The 16322-nt window shown below is 41.3% G+C and overlaps 2 protein-coding genes across 5 annotated transcripts in view; one reads left to right on the top strand and one right to left on the bottom strand.

Moving 5' to 3' along the window:
- The window catches only part of flrt1b (fibronectin leucine rich transmembrane protein 1b), a 33675-nt gene extending 25940 nt beyond the window's left edge, over positions 1-7735 (top strand). The window contains 2 exon segments of the mRNA XM_051421010.1: positions 2339-3469; positions 3471-7735. Of these exon segments, the coding sequence (XP_051276970.1) occupies positions 2354-3469; positions 3471-4553 (2199 nt within the window). The 5' untranslated portion in view covers positions 2339-2353 and the 3' untranslated portion in view covers positions 4554-7735.
- The window catches only part of macrod1 (mono-ADP ribosylhydrolase 1), a 108987-nt gene that overhangs the window by 81284 nt on the left and 11381 nt on the right, over positions 1-16322 (bottom strand). The window lies entirely within an intron of this gene.

Here is a 16322-nt window from a genome sequence, read left to right as displayed (position 1 = left end):
ATTGATCCAATCTCAGTGTGTAGGAATCAACGGACAACCGGAGAGGAAACGATAAAAGAGGATTAGAAAGAGATAGAGACAAGGGAGGAGAGAAGGAGGATGACTGCACGGACACTTCTGTAAACAAACCCGAGAGTGGATATAATGAAAGATTATTATGAAGGGGAGGAGGTGGGTGGTGGTGGGCAGATGGGAGAGGTGGATAGCGTGAAAGATAGAGATGCAGAGAGGAGAGCGCCATAAGAGGGACAGTTGGAGACAGTTGGAGAGGGAGCGAGCCAGAGAGGGGAGAGACAGAAAATCTAAGGATCATTAAGAGGACGTGTCGATAGGAAGCCTTGGCATGTAGGCAAAAACACACATACAGGTTCGTGCCAAGAGGATATTTATGAAAGGGAAGCGGGGATAGTGTGACACCGAAGCATATGCTAGTTGATATTCATAGAGCCTTCCCCAATATGGTCTCAGCTCCTACCTTGACACTCTCCCTTGTGTGCATGTGTTTCTCTCCTTCACTTTGTCTGTCTCTCAAATGCTGGGAATGCTTGGAAATAGTCACATTTAAGCTAAAAATACCATTAAGGAAAGAGAAAAATAAAGTCTGGACCCACGCCGACTTGCATGGCACACGCTCTTTTTCAGGGTATTACATATTAAAATACTGCCTGTGTTGAGCTGAGACAGGAGCTGGAGTTGTTCATGCAGAGCTTTTTCATACAAAGACACTTAAAAAGGCACACATAAGTATGTACAGGTACACAAATGTATCTATTTTTACACATATCTACAAAAACATTCATTCTTCTATAAGCTGATACAGACTCGAGTCTTCACTGCCAGGAACTCACTTCCCCTCTCCTACTCTCCTACTCTAACTGACTGTCCAACTCTCCATCTGTCTCCTCGCCTCCATCCCTCCATCCCTCCCTCCCCCCAACCCTCCGTCTCTTCTATTGTTGCCATCTCTAGTTTGCTTTGCATGGACTTTGACTGCAGCCAAGGGGCAATTTTGCATCTAGCACTGAGTTCACATACGAGCACACACACAAACACATACATGCGTGCACAGAAGGGGAGAAAAAAAACAACTTGCCTTTAGAGGATTTGTTTATCAAATGTGCTGTCAAATCATGTCAGGCATTTCATGTCAAGGCACATTTTCCAGCCCCAGGCTTCCCAAAAGAAAGGATTCAAACAAGAGTACGGCACAATGTAATTTCTACAACTTTCACCACTGTATATTATTCATATTCTATAAATAGTGCGCTGTGATGTGAGTGCACGGAGATCATTTTATTTGAATTGTAAATTTATGTTACTGATGTTGGTGTCAGGGATTCTCTAGGAGACAAGCCATAAAACATCGACCAAGGAACGTAATATTGTTGCAGAAAAATGCCTCTATGTAAAACATCTCGCTAAAACATTTCTGGGGATTTCAGGACCACTTTCCTGAATAATTTATAGAAATTTCACGAACAATAACATCCAAGAGAAAACATGCATTATACATGTCAGCTTGTACTGAGAGTCTGTTCTGTATGCGAATGCTTTGTGTTGAGCATGTTTACTTATTTGTATGTGCGTTTCTCTGTGTGTGTTTTGGTCATAACCTCAAACAGACACCTTGTGTTTCTGAATATACAGTCAGGAAATTCAGCTTTTTCTATTTCTGTATTTACTGTACATATATTCTTGATAGTTTCATTGGAGGATGCAATATAGTGCAGTCACATCAAGTTTATCACTTCTGTTGTCTTAAAAGCTATCAACAGCACTGTGGGCAATTAATCTGATTCCCTTCTCCCCGATCTCTCCTCCATTTTAGTTTCATGTCAGTCACTCCATTTCAGTTAATCTCCTTGGAAAAAAAATCTCCCTCGTTTATTTTCCCCTCTGCAACTGTCACTGTCCAATTTTCTCCATCTCTATCATCCTTTTGCTTTCACTGATTCTTGTAATCTTCCTCGCCCGCTCACTCCACCCTTCATCGCGCTCTCTGCCTCTAAATGTCCGTTTGTCTTCTGCTTGGTTGCTCTGACCCATATAATACAGGACAGCCCCTGTACAGTATGTCAGACTATTTAATCCCAAAATCTTCTCCACTTAAGAGATAAAAAAACATAACTTTTAACAGCAGGTAGAAAATTACAGCACTGTAGTTAACCCCTTTTAGAGAAAGTGGTTAACTGTGTGGTTTATCTATTGTCTTTTTAACAACCATTCTTTCTACTTTCTCTTTTGAATGTAATGAGTTACTCCTTTTATTTTTAGAATAATGAGTCACAGCCTTTGTACTTGTTTTAATCCAGTTTCCCATTTCCTCTCTTTCAATCAGGAGCTGTGTACCAACATGGCAGCTGAGAGTCTTGCTGAGCTCCGCGATTGGCTCTTTCTGCTCCTCCTGTGCCTCACCTTATTGGCTGAGGTGCTGGAACTGGCGGCAGCGGCAATTGCCATGGAGACGGGCGAGGGAGATGAGGGCATTGTTTGTCCCTCAGTGTGCCGCTGTGATGAGGGTTTTGTCTACTGCAACGATCGAGGCCTCAGTATAATTCCACCACTACCGTTAATGGCTGCCATCCTCTACTTGCAAAGCAACCGGCTGAGTAACGCTGGGCTGCCTCCCTCCCTGGAACGCAGCACGTCCATACGAGTGATTTACCTGTATGCCAACCAGCTGGATGAATTCCCTATACACCTCCCGCCTTCGTTACGGGAGCTCCATTTACAGGATAACAATATACGAACGTTACCGAGATCAGCTTTGGCCAAGTTACCATTACTAGAACGTTTACACCTGGATGATAACTCTATATCCACAGTTAGCATCCAGGAGCGAGCTTTTTCTGGGACTCCAAGGCTTCGACTGCTGTTTCTATCTCGGAACCACCTGTCAAGCATCCCTGCAGGCTTGCCAGCATCCTTGGAGGAGTTGCGACTGGACGACAATAGAATCAGCACCATCCCCACACATGCTTTCCGTGGGCTCTCCTCCCTGCGACGCTTGGTCCTGGATGGGAACTTGTTGGCCAACACACGCATCGCAGATGACACCTTTTCCCGTCTCTCCAACCTGACTGAGCTGTCACTGGTCAGGAATGCCCTGCAGTCTCCACCAGTCAACCTACCGTCAGCTCACCTTGTGCGACTTCATTTGCAAGACAACGGAATGACTCACATACCACGGGGGGCGCTGGATGGGATGCGGCGGCTACAGAGGCTGGACCTGTCAGGAAACAATCTGACCAGTCTCCCACGAGGACTTCTGAAGGACACAGAAAGCCTGGAGCTGCTACTGTTGCGAGGAAACCCCTGGTTCTGTGGGTGCAACCTTCGCTGGCTCCACGCCTGGCTGCATGGCCGGGGGGCAGCCGTGACAGTCAGGGGTCTGACCTGTCAGGGGCCTGAGCCTGTAAGGGGCCAGATCCTCAGAGACCTAACCTCCCTGATGGAGCAGTGTGAAGGTCCCCCCTGCTGGTCCCAGTACTGGAATGGGGGTGAACCCAGCAGAAAAGGATGGAGGAGGTGAAGATGGTGTTGGAGGGGGCCAAGCAGTGGCTTCAGTCCCCCATGGCAGCACCACCACCACCTCTCTGCTGGTCCCCACACAAGGTTCCCTCTTCACCCTGCGAGCCAAGCGGCCAGGCCTTGTTATGCCTCTGCCTCCCGGTGAAGGAGGACAGGTAACTGGAGAGGCCCTGGAGCTGACTGTAAAACCTCTTTCTTCGGACAGTGTACTGGTAAGTTGGCTGTGCCCACAGCCAGCACCCTCCTTCCGCCTGTCGTGGCTGAGGTTGGGTAGCAGTGCAGCTCTTGGTTCCATAACAGAGACTCTGGTTCCTGGAGAGAGGAGGCAGTACCTCCTTACCCAGCTCACCCCACGCTCCCATTACCTCATCTGCTTGCTGCCACTACGTCAGGAGCCCTCCTTTGGGGGTTCCAGCATGGGGTCATCTCGAGTTGGCAGCATGGACACGGACAGTAAAGACTCGTCCCCGGCCTGCGCACAGATAGAGACTGGAGATGCTCTGGTCAACTCAGGAGGGGAGGGGTCAGATAAAGAGGGACAGGACTCTGAACTAACAGCCCTGCCATTGGCTGGGATCATAGGGGGTGCCACAGCATTGGTAAGCCTGCTGTTAATCTTTGGCATCTTCTGCTGGTATGGACAGAGAGCAGGTTACATGTCTGGGGACTCAGGCTCATACAGCAGGGGCCGGGGTGGAAAACATTATGATGACTATGTAGAGTCAGGCACCAAGAAAGACACTTCAATCTTAGAGATCAGGGCCCCTCCTGCAGGGTTTCAGATGACAGCTATGGCCCATCAGCCCCTGCAGCCTAAACTGGAGGATGTCACCTACATCCACACCATCTTCCCCTCTTCTTCCTCTTCCTCCCAAGCTAATGGGACCTACCGGAGCAGCCACGGAGCTGGCAGCCTCAATGGCACCATCCTCAGCCAAACCAGTCACCATCATGTCACTTATGGTACCAACCGTGGCTACAGAGAGGGGGGCATCCCTGACATAGATTATGCCTACACGTGATGACACAATGACCCACTCCCTGAGTCATGAATGCCAGGCGCCACTTCTATGATGACGACACCTTGGCTGGTGGCAGTTTTGTCCTTGGTTTCCAAAGTACCCTCTGTGCCTCTGCTGGTTCTATTCTGATTGGTTTGCTAGGTAGAAAAGACTGATTTCAGCTATGTTGATTGGACATTGCTATTGAGTGACAGAAGTAAGTCCTACTATACTCTACTACTGTATACTACATTATACAGTAGGCCCTTCTTTCAGCGCTACTTATAGTTATAAATGGTTACGTTTTCTCTTTTGGATATCTCAGTGTCTTTCAAACCTACTGTTCTTCTCAGCTCATAATAATACACAGTAACTTATTTGAGGTTGATATACTAGGCTTAGCTGATTTAGCAGGAGATATATTTATAATATGAGGAAAAGACACTTGATGTGTATAGAGATAGCTCTCATATCTTCCTACCAACTGTAAGCTCTGTGCTGTATAGATAAAAGGGATGACAGAGGGAGAAATCAATGGTTGTTATAACCCACAGATGACAATGCATCATGGTTGACATGAAAAGATGTGTTCCAAGCCCCCTCTTTTTCCTCTAGTTTACTCCCCTTCTTTTTAATTTTTCCTCCTTTCCGCCTCCTTTTTTTTTGGCTGAGGCTCTTTCCTTTTATTTCTCTCGTGTCTTTTGTGGTGCCGTGAGCAGAGAACGACTTTGTTCTCGCCAAGGGAGCTGACAGCAGTGATAACAGTTCTGACAGAGATGGGAGACACAAACCACAGCATAGGGAGACTAATGAGAGGGGGAGAGAGAGAGAGAGCGAGAGAGTGGGGTGGTGGGGGTGATGGATAGATGGAGGGATAGAACATAAAATAAGACAGAGGGGGAAAGAGAGGGGTGCCGTTTTGGGCACTGAGAGAGGTGTGCTGGCTTATGGCAGAGAGTGAGGACAGGAAAGAAGAGAAAAAAGGAAGATAAGTGGAAAAAAGGGCGTGTGACAAATGCAGCGGCAGGAGGTAAAAAAGCAGACAAAAGGAAAAGAAGATGGGGGATCAGGGGCGGGCGGGGTAAAGAAGAGGGGTGACAACTGGAATAATGTGACATCGTCATCCAAAAAATGGCTCAAGTTTTACCCACAGTGTATCCACTGCTGCACTCAGCAAATATCTGAGTGATAAAAGACAGCACACCTCCTTCAAGGACAGACGTTTTCAGCTGCATGTGATCATTACAAGTCAAAGTCTCATTAAACAATATTTCTCGGGCAGTTTCCACCACATGTATTATGTATCTTCATCCTAACATGAACCCATTTCCATACCACATATCATGAGTATAGAAATGTTTGTAGGACAACATGAGGAAAAGAGGCATGGCAAGACAATCAGAGAAAGACATAAAAAAGTAAAATGACTGCCGCAACCACAGGACAAATGACTGGCTTGAGAAGAACGGCTATTAAAGATCTCCCTCTTTCGAAAAAGTACTGCATGTACCCAATTTCTATTGTGGTCTGGTCTCATTATTAAATTACCTTTTCAAATGAAGTGAAAAAAACCTAATCATACATCTTATAATAGTAACCCATTATCCTCTAGAGCCTGGTTAAACCTTCTTAATTGAAAATAAGTTTTAGCAGCTAATCATTTTTTTGTGGAAGTCGGAACTACTCTGTCTAATTACTAAGTTAAAATTCACTCATAATAATATATCTTTTCAATTTTACTAAAAAAGTTGTAACTATTTTGTTATTTAATGGATAGAATGGGCAATATGGATAAAAAAATCTATCACAGTATATGTAATTTTATATCTTGAGATTGATATGTATTGAGATATAGTACTTGCGATATATTAATTGGAAAACTGATTATAGATACAATTACCAATGTCTGTTTTTTGACCCAGTAAATTAAAAGCTGACAAACAATAGTACTTCAACACATTGATGCAAAAATCATAGGAAATTCCAACTATGCCATGAAGTATTTATGCTCTTTTAACTGAAACAGCGTAATACAACCAGATATATTAAACCAGAAATATTTAAGTGATGGCTTCCACAGTATAATTGGTTTAGGGAAAAATAACGGTTGACAAATTTGTAGAGCTGAAATGGATTAGTCAATTAATCAATCGAAAGAAAATTCTGAAATCTGCAACTTTTTTGATGTACAAAAAATCACTGAATCACATTTTCTAAGCAAAAATACCAAATATTTCCTTGTTTCAACCTACCAATTGTGATTTTGCTGCATTTCTTGTGATAGTAAACTGAAAATATTTATCACTTCAACTGGGTACAAAATATTTTGGCTGACCTTTTTAACTATTGTCTGATATTCTATCAACCAAATTAGTAACAAAATAATTCAAAGAATAATTGGCACATTAATCAATAATGAATCAAATTTTGCAAATGTGTATTGTCATCACGTTGCCCCACCCCACAAGAGGACATTTTAATTTGAATAACTTTACCAACTGGTCTTGCATTTTTAAAACAGTGGAAGTTGATCTGATGCATTCTGTGAGGTAAAGTACATTAGTTGACTCAGGTCATCCAGTTTTAATAGGCCTTAGTACAGCATAGACACAGTTATTGTAACAGGGATCACAGCCTTACCGCTACACTGTGCAGTTCAACACACAAACTAACACAGCAAGAAGGAAGCGGCACCTGCTTTCTTGACTGCCTCTCACTGACCCCACTAATATACTTTAGGGAGGAGGAACTTCAAAGGAAAATGCTAGCAAACAGCCAGAGATTAAAAGAGGAAGAGGAGAGAGTAAAACGAGAAAAATAAAGGGTGGAGGGGAGGATGGGGAGGACTGATATACATATAGAGCCTGTGAGTTCTTAAACTCATTCTTACTTTGAGTAGCTCTCTTTCTCTTTTCCAACCTGTGTTACTGTGTACCAGTAATATTGGAAGAGCTCCGGTGTGGGGTTTTAGGTTGTTGTTTTTTTCTGCATTTGTTTTTGTTTTTCTCTCTTTTTTTTCGAGAGCACTGAAGCTTCCTTTCATTCTGTGCAGAAATCCTTTTTCCTTTAAAAATGTCACCCTCAGATGTGATAATGAAAACACTCTCATGTATAAACATAAAAATGGGTGCAAAATGCTATTCCATTTATTGGTCTGTCGTCTTTTTTTCTACACAGATGAATAAAGACTTCTAAAAGGAAAAGCTGTTCCATGAGTTGTCTTTGTGTGTGTGTGTGTGTGTGTGTGTGTGTGTGTGTGTGTGTGTGTGTGTGTGTGTGGTGAGAGAGAGAGAGAGAGAGAGAGAGAGAGTGAGTGAATGTCTGCATGGGGGTTCATTAAATCAGAAACAAAGGCTAGAAGATATCAAATAATGCACTAGGATGGCTTGAAAAAATAAAAATCAATGGGAAGTTCAGAATATTAATAGGATTTATGACGAGACAGAGTGGACCTCGTTAAATCAAACACACTGGATGAATACATCAGCTGCTATACACTCCGATTCAATTTGGAAAAATCTGCCAGCCCAAAGCAGACGTGTGTGTTTCATCCCGAGAAGTTTGTGTGTTAGCGTTGCATGTGTCACTAAGCAACATGAGAAACTGTGTGCACATTTGTATGGATGTGTTTATGCCCTGTGCTCCTGTGTATGGGTGAAGACATGCCTCTCATTCTAAGTGAGTGCTAATGCTTGTGTAAGCATGGATCAATATAACGAACGGGGGAGTGTATAAGTGTCCGTCTAGGACTAACTGCTTGTGTCGGGTGTTTGTGAAGGAGTGAGTCAGAAAGAAATATACTTTATGTAGATAGAAAAGGTTTGTTGTACAGAGTGCTCTGAGAGGAAGATAAAGACAGAGAGCAGACTTGATTTTAACATTTATCTAAAGGATTCATGATTATACGTCTGTGTGAGTGTGCACGCGCCAACGCAAACTGTAAATGTCACGTCCGGCCTCTTAACAATAATGCCCTGAGTTCTCATCACTCATTATGGGGGCCTTTCACTGTCGCAGTCCATTATCTAGCGTCAAGCCCTCCAGCTTAATTATTCGAACTCACATTACACCCAACAAAAAGATGTATACCCAGAGACTCCAGTGCATATCTGTTCAGTCTGAAATGTACTTTTGCATTGTAACAAATGGGATCAAAGTGGATTTTTCAGCTGTGCTTCCATTAAGTTACATGTACTAGTGTATCATCGATCCAAAATTAAATTCTCTATTGGAGAAAGAGATATGCCTCAATAATTGACTAAAACATGTTCAAGATATCCAACATGTGTTCTATGTGGATTGTGCCTATAAGCACAACAGTAATGTCTTCAGTTTAAATGCCTTCGCTTTAAATTTTTTAACAAATGAGCTCAACTCACTAATGTGCAATAAAATGGTCAGTTGAATTTTAAACCCCCATGCTCAGTATTTTCTTCACCACAGTGCTGTTAAGAGTGATGTAAAGCTGCATATCTCACACTAAAGTGTCTCCCAGTGTTTGCATGCATTATAAGCTTCTTCTGCAAAAGGTAAATCTATTCCTATAAATGCATGCATTTGTGGAAGTGTATGTTTGCATTGATATGTATACTTCTCAAGCTGTGCACAATCAATGCACTCATTTCCACACCATAAAGTTTTTGCACAGTTTGAAGACTGATCATTAGTTCCTGTTTCCATTCAGATTGCAGACTGAACATGATGGAACAGATGGAATATAGAGACGTGAGAGTAGACTGATTCAGTGCACAAAAAATACATATACTAATAATCAATACACATACATGCAGTCAAATATATCCATATGTCCATATCTCAAACTCATGTAGGCATGCACAAAAAAAATGATAAACTTCAGATATATACTGTACATAACAACATTCCAAAGACGTGCGGATGTAGAAACCTTTAACCCAAATCCTCACCTCAGCTGTAAACACAACTCAAGACAAACACATGAATTTAAATTAATTTTAAAAGTAATTTTTGTTGGAAACACATCTGTACGCGTTTGAGTCACGGGGGGACTGGGGATCCCGAAGGACCTCGGCGGAGCTGGATAACAAACGCTAACGTGTTTCTCCTACCACACACACACAGCAGGGAACCAGTGAAATGCCTCAGAGGTATGAAGTGATCTAACAACAACAAAACATTAAGCTGTAGTGGTCTGGGTCCCTCTGTAGAAATGGATGGAGAGGACATCACTGGAATAAACAAGGCAGAGAGAAAACGAAGACAGCCTCCCAGGGGATTATAACAACACCAACTGTATGAATTAGGCTGTCTATCAGAAAGAGAGCCACTGCAAGACAACCTTCCAAGAGAACTTGTGGGATAACCACACTGAAAGCATGTACAAAAAGATAACCAAATTGCCCTTGTACTGCAATTGTCCTCTATTCAATTTCTCAGCCTTGTGTGTTTTATCTTTTAATTTTGCCTAATTATGAGCCTGTATTCCACTGGATTCTTGTAATGTTGCTGTTAGGAAAAGGAGCATCTGAAAGTGAGGAAAATGAAAAGCATTTATAACCTTAAGTAGTCTTTGTGCAATTCTCCTCATTATCTGTCCTAGACTGACATTAAGTAAATAATTGATGGACTCCCTTTCTACACATGATGAACCATCAGGCATGCAGTTTTATCTCCTGCGTACATGAGCAAACTGAAGAGAAACAAGTCTGTCTGAGGAGCGCTTCAGGTGCTGGGTTCCTGCTGGACGGGGTCTACCAGAGCTCTCAGCCTTCACTCATGGTCGGCTTACTGCCCACCTCTCCGGGGCTACACTCTGGACCGCACAGAGACCTCAGCACTTGTAGTTATGGCAACTTGTGATTTCTCTGGAGTACCGACTGTCAGCCTTTCTCCAGCAGAGGCAGACACATTGCAGCCAAAAAATAAATGAATACCAGGAGCACAGTAAATTATTCATTACTTATTTGAAAATGCCACAGAATGGATTGTGATCATACCAGAGGTCCAGCAGACACAATGCGCTGCCTTGAACCAGCAGCACATTTTAACAAAGAAAAACCTGAAATCTGAAAAATATCGATGAACACAAAATAACAACCATCAATCAAATCTCTTAATCTACTGTAAATAAACGAGTAAAATTATTTTACTGCTTTCTCTCGAACTTGTAAGAACATATAGGAATAGGTGAAATACATTATTCATTTATTTGGTCAAAAAATCCCATCAAAAGAACAAAACCAACAATGATCTGTGTAGCCAAAGCCTGACATATATTATTCCTCTGCCCTATAGATCTCCATGAATGGCCATGAATGGCAACGTCCCAGGTTTGAGTCCAGCCTGTGGACCTTTGTTAGAAGTCATTCCCCATATTTCTGTCCTCGTTTTCATCTCACTACTGTGAAAAAAATAATAAAAACACAATCTGTTAGCCAATATTAGGTTATCAGATCCATGTTGTATCTGCAGTAGAGTAAAAGTAAGAGCAAAATGCAGTCGAGAAATGCCAAAAATACTGTAGGTTTGTGGAAATCGAGACTAGTTTGTCCACTGACAACTTTATTTTTCAACTGCGAAATGTCTCACTAAGTAATTAACTTTCTAAATATTTGTATATGTAAAATATTTGTATTTTTTTTTTGTTTGTATGAAGAAGGGGTATGACACTTAAATATATCCAGTCCGCCAGACGTGTATTAATCAACAGCTAAAAAATAGTCCCCAACAAATGCAAAATGTATTACTGCCTGAGTAACCTTTGCTAAAAACTATAATGATTCTTTTTAATGAAATTATTTCAATAGTATATATTCATGACCATTTCCAAATGTATGTCTACAGTAGGAATAAACAGACTTAGGACTGAGTGCCATCCGCAGGGTATGGAAGTTGGAAAGAGACAGACTGTCGACGGGTTTGGCCTTTTCATTGGATTTGTAAGCAATAAATAAAAACATGGGGAAAAAAACTTTAGCCTTTAACTGTGCAGCCATTGCTTATCAAACAGGACACAAAAACAGTATCTTTAAAAGTATATCGAGTAGTGTAAGAAAATACTGAAAAATACGGTATTGCTATATTTTGTTTTGTGATATTGTATCAATCATTAGGGTTGGTTTAAGGGTTATGATGTTAATGTTATAGGGACTGTGATGAATACAAATGCAGATCTTAGTGGTTTGGTTGCAATACAAAATGTCTTCTATTATTTAAATTGTATGCATATGGTTGTGCACACACACACACACACACACACACACACAGAACTGTCTCGCTCATGTATGTGCAGACCAGAAAACCATCACAGGCTGTTGATCTTGCAGAAGACACAGAAAGTAAAGAAATAAATAAATAATTTCTCTGCTTGATGTCACAGTGATTGGTGTCCTTTGTATCCCTACACATCACAGTGTCCTTGACTTTTTTTTTATGATAGACAAATTCACCTGCAGTTTGCTTTCAGTTCACTTGATATACACCAGGAACCAAACAGGGATAAATATTTTTCATTTAATCACTAAACTGCTCTGTGTTGAAAGTGAACTGACCAAAAATGTCCTTGTTAACACACTGAAAACAGTTATTTGTCAAGGGCTTAACAAGACCAAATATTATGCTTTAATTAACTAGGATAATTAAAATAAAATGGCACGAATTGAACAGATTACCAGTTTCAAAGCTCAATAAATCGTAGCTAGTAAAAAAATAAAATGTACTGTACATCACAGGTTACAACCACATGTTCCTTCTCTCCTCTCTCGACTTAAATCATCACTAGAATAAAAACTGTCCCTATGCTGACCTGTGAAAGCTAACTGTAAGCAGCTCCTCATGTTCAACTTTCATAGGACATCACACACTGTACAAACTGATGCACTGATTGATTAACTGTCTGTCTGTCCGGCTCTAACCAGGGCCGCCCATTCCACCCGTGGACAATGGCAACAACAGGATAAGTGCATAAATAGCTCCTATAAATAGTCTTGTCATTTCCCAAGCTCTGATAATGCAGCAGGGCTGACAACATGCACATCGGGCACCACTTCACAACAACGTCTGATAGATCGCAATTACAAGATGGTAATTGTGTGCAGTGTGTGCAGTGTGTACTCCCTGTACTCTCTGGTGTCTGTGTGTTTGTGTGTGTGTGTGTGTGTGTGTGTGTGTGTGTGTGTGTGTGATTATGTGACAAAGGCATCGTCTGTGATGAGGACATGTGAGCAGACAATGAGGGGCCCTTGTATCTGCTGGTGGAGAGAAGGAAGGAGGACTCAGGGTTAGATTAAAGCCCATTTTGGAGGTTACAATGATACATCCTTTGTACTTTGTTCACTAAGCTATGATTACAAAGATGAGAGAAAATGGAGGCTTATGTCAAGCTGCATTATACTTTATTATTTAAATAACACTGCCTACAATGAGGATAATCTTCCCTCAATGTGCTTTTAATTTCCATATGAATTTTTTTCTCATTCCGTCTTGTGTGTCTCAGTTCTACTCAAAATTATTTGCACAGCTGGTTCAGTGAAACGTGGTTGGATTCAAATGTCAAAAGTCTAAATGGAAAACATCAATCATCAAAGGTTGATAAACTCATTTAAAAAACACATTCATCAGGTGATTGTGGCCGCGTTTTTATTTTTTTTTTTGGAGCTGCTCAAGAATTCGACCTGAGCAGCCAAGGAGACGAGGACTTTGGATCCACAGCCAAAGTCTTAATGCTTGGCTGATTACTTGTCTGGCACCAAAACCAATATTTGGAAAAAGGGCAGGCGGTAACACTATTATTGTCATAAGGAACTGGGAATGCAAACGATTATTGCTATACTAAGGAGTGCATTAAGTGAGACAGCACAGAAAATTGAACTCTGGCCTACACAAGGAAACACATTCAAGTTTGACAGCTGGCTGCTTTACAAACTGGACATTACTGTCGCACTGTCACAACCTCAGAGGACTTATTTTATACAATATCAATAGCTCTGGTCACATTTAGTCAACTGTTATGAACGTCAAACGGCCTTAGTATGCTTCAAACAAATCTTTTAAGCACTTCGTGGACTCACACCAGCTTACAAACTCAGATCTCCTCAGTCTCTTTTCTACATCCAGACCCATCAGAGCCTCTGAGCAGTTTCACGTTCCCACTTTAAGTCTGAAGGTGATCAAGTCTTTTCTATTCCTGTTCCCAGACCATGGAATAGTTCATCCCTCATTGTCAGGTCCTCCCCATCTATTGCCACAATTTACTAATGTCTATGTGTGTGTAATGTGATTACATGAATGTTTCAAAGGGCCTGAAAACCTATTTTTTCCAATAAATTGTTATGTCCTAACTAATCACTAGGAATTGATGAATCTGTCAGGCCAACATGATACAGAAGCTGTGGTAACTGACAATTTTTTTTTCAAAAAGAGTTTCAGTCTCATCCATGATTGACGCCATTTTTGTGGCCATTTTTCTTTTAGCGTTTTTCACTGATGAAGCTTGGTAGCAAGTGAGCTATGCAGGTTGATGACATTAACATTCTCAATCCCGCCTACAGAGCTCTGATTGGTCTGATTGGTCAATAGGCACAACACCAGGCCAGTATGAACAAGTGGGAGATGTGGGCGTTGATTCAGAGGTCTGAAACCAGGCTAATCATTCTAACACATCTAAACACTTCAGATGCGGTATGAACTCGGAACAACCGAGTTCATTTGAAGCATACTGAACCCTTAATCCCTCAACCATACTGAAAGGTGAAATTCCCTATCTGCCCAGCTTCAAGACTGACAGTCTTTACCTTTACCAAAGACGGAACAAGATAGCTAAACTAAGTCCAACAACGACTTCCCATTCAACGCACCTTAAGAAGCCTAGGCCCACCAGGAGTCACAACGCTGCACAACATACCAACACATTTGAACGCAGCACTTGCCTTGATGACAGAAGCTCTGATGGGCCAAGTGCTGATGATCAAGCTGACTCCTTTTCTCTTTTACTCCCTCATTCACTCCATCTCTTTCCATCTCCCACATTGGCCCAATCAGGCTAATGAGGCTCGCACTTCCTCCATCCCTTCCTGCTCGCTAAAGTGGCGATTGATTGGAGGGGTGGGAAAGCTTTTAACAAGGGAGGGGTGGGAGAGAAATAATTAGCACGAATGAGCTTTTCTGCAAACTCCTTCAGTTTGGCTTTTCTTTTTTCCGTTTATTTACTGACCCGGACAACATTAGGGATTAACTCTCCAAGGGTATGTTAACTTCTCAATGTCAGGGTGTAAATCAATCTGAAGCTGTAAATTGAGGCCTGTTTGTCTAATGCCAATGTCTCGTTCCTCTCAGGTCACAGCCCTTCGATGATGTCTAAATGGAAGTGGTTAGGAAAAAGAAGGCGGAAGGGAGAGGACAAACTCTGTAGATTAACCACAAAGCATCGTAGCTTTTCTTCCATCTCCCCACTCAAATTGAGACGCAAACTAGACATTAGAGCATCCCGCGGAAATTCAGGGCAGTGAACCTTGAAAGCTCAAAATTTTCAGTACACAGAAAGCATAAATGTCGCTGCCCAAATGACCAGTAAAGTGGTCTTTCTGACAGTTGTACTGTAATTAACTTGGACAGATCTGGACTGAAAAAAACTAGAGCAGCAGCACTGTCTAAATTCATGCTGGAGCCAATTCACGAAGCCACTACAGCCTCAAAACTTCGCCCGTGGCAAAGACACAGATACAAGTGGACAGAGTGGACATAACAACATGATTTCAGTGCAGTGATGAAAAGTGCAAGTACAAGCGTCTAGATTTAAGCTAGAACAAGACAAGGGTCAGCAGTGTGTTAACAAAGCTCAAAAAAGTAGAGAAAAAGTAGCAGAAATCTACAGCTGAACATGAAACCAAACATCAGTCACAAACACAGTTTAAAAGCTCCTTTTAAAGTGAATTTGAAGCATATAGACCCTGATCCCTCCGAGTGGTAGCGCTTAGATCACTGAAAGTCTTAAAGATATGAAATACGCCTACAGCCTTTCATTTACTTTACCATCAAAAACGAACGACTTCAAGAGGGCGTGGAAGAGTAATTTTCTATTCATTTGATATGTATTTTTAAATCATAAAGAGGATGAAGTGAAAATCCCCAAAACAAACACAGAGAGAAATTTCTGCAGCTAAAATATTGCTCACCGCAGAAAGAAAAATTACTTGACATAGACAATGGTAATTATATGAAGCATGTATCCTTAGTGACAGACTACCAACATCACAGATTTGAAATAAATGTTTAATTGCACATTAACTATAACTCTATAAAGATTTTTTTTAATATACACTGCTTCCATAAAGTTCAGTCCTCACTACAGTAGAAAACTAATATATATAAGGACATTAATGATTGATCCAGTAGCTGTGTGTTTACACATTAAATACAGTAATTTAAAGGTCCTCGGGTGCATTTGTCACTGCTGTCTGTGGCTGACATCCAGTGGTTCTGCACTAACGTTTCAATCCATTTTAAAACATACAATGTTCGGATGGAGCCTAAAGAACGTGTATTAGTCAATTAATCTTTTATTCAATAAATACAGAAATCATTGATTATTTTGAAAATCAATTACCATGTAACTAATTCTTCTCTTTTTTAACATATTTCTCTTGGCTTTTTTGGAACATACAAAAACAACACAAAAAGATTTTTTTTTAAAATACACTGACGTATTAACAAACAGGAAAGCTTATCTCATTGTTATTGGCTACAAAAGCAGAAACAGATATAAGATAATATCTAAATGTGAATTTCTAAATTTGGAGTTACATTCAGGAGGGA

Source organism: Dicentrarchus labrax, unplaced genomic scaffold, assembly GCF_905237075.1.
Source record: "Dicentrarchus labrax unplaced genomic scaffold, dlabrax2021, whole genome shotgun sequence".
Lineage (NCBI taxonomy): Eukaryota > Metazoa > Chordata > Actinopteri > Moronidae > Dicentrarchus > Dicentrarchus labrax.
This window is presented reverse-complemented; position numbering and strand designations above follow the sequence as displayed.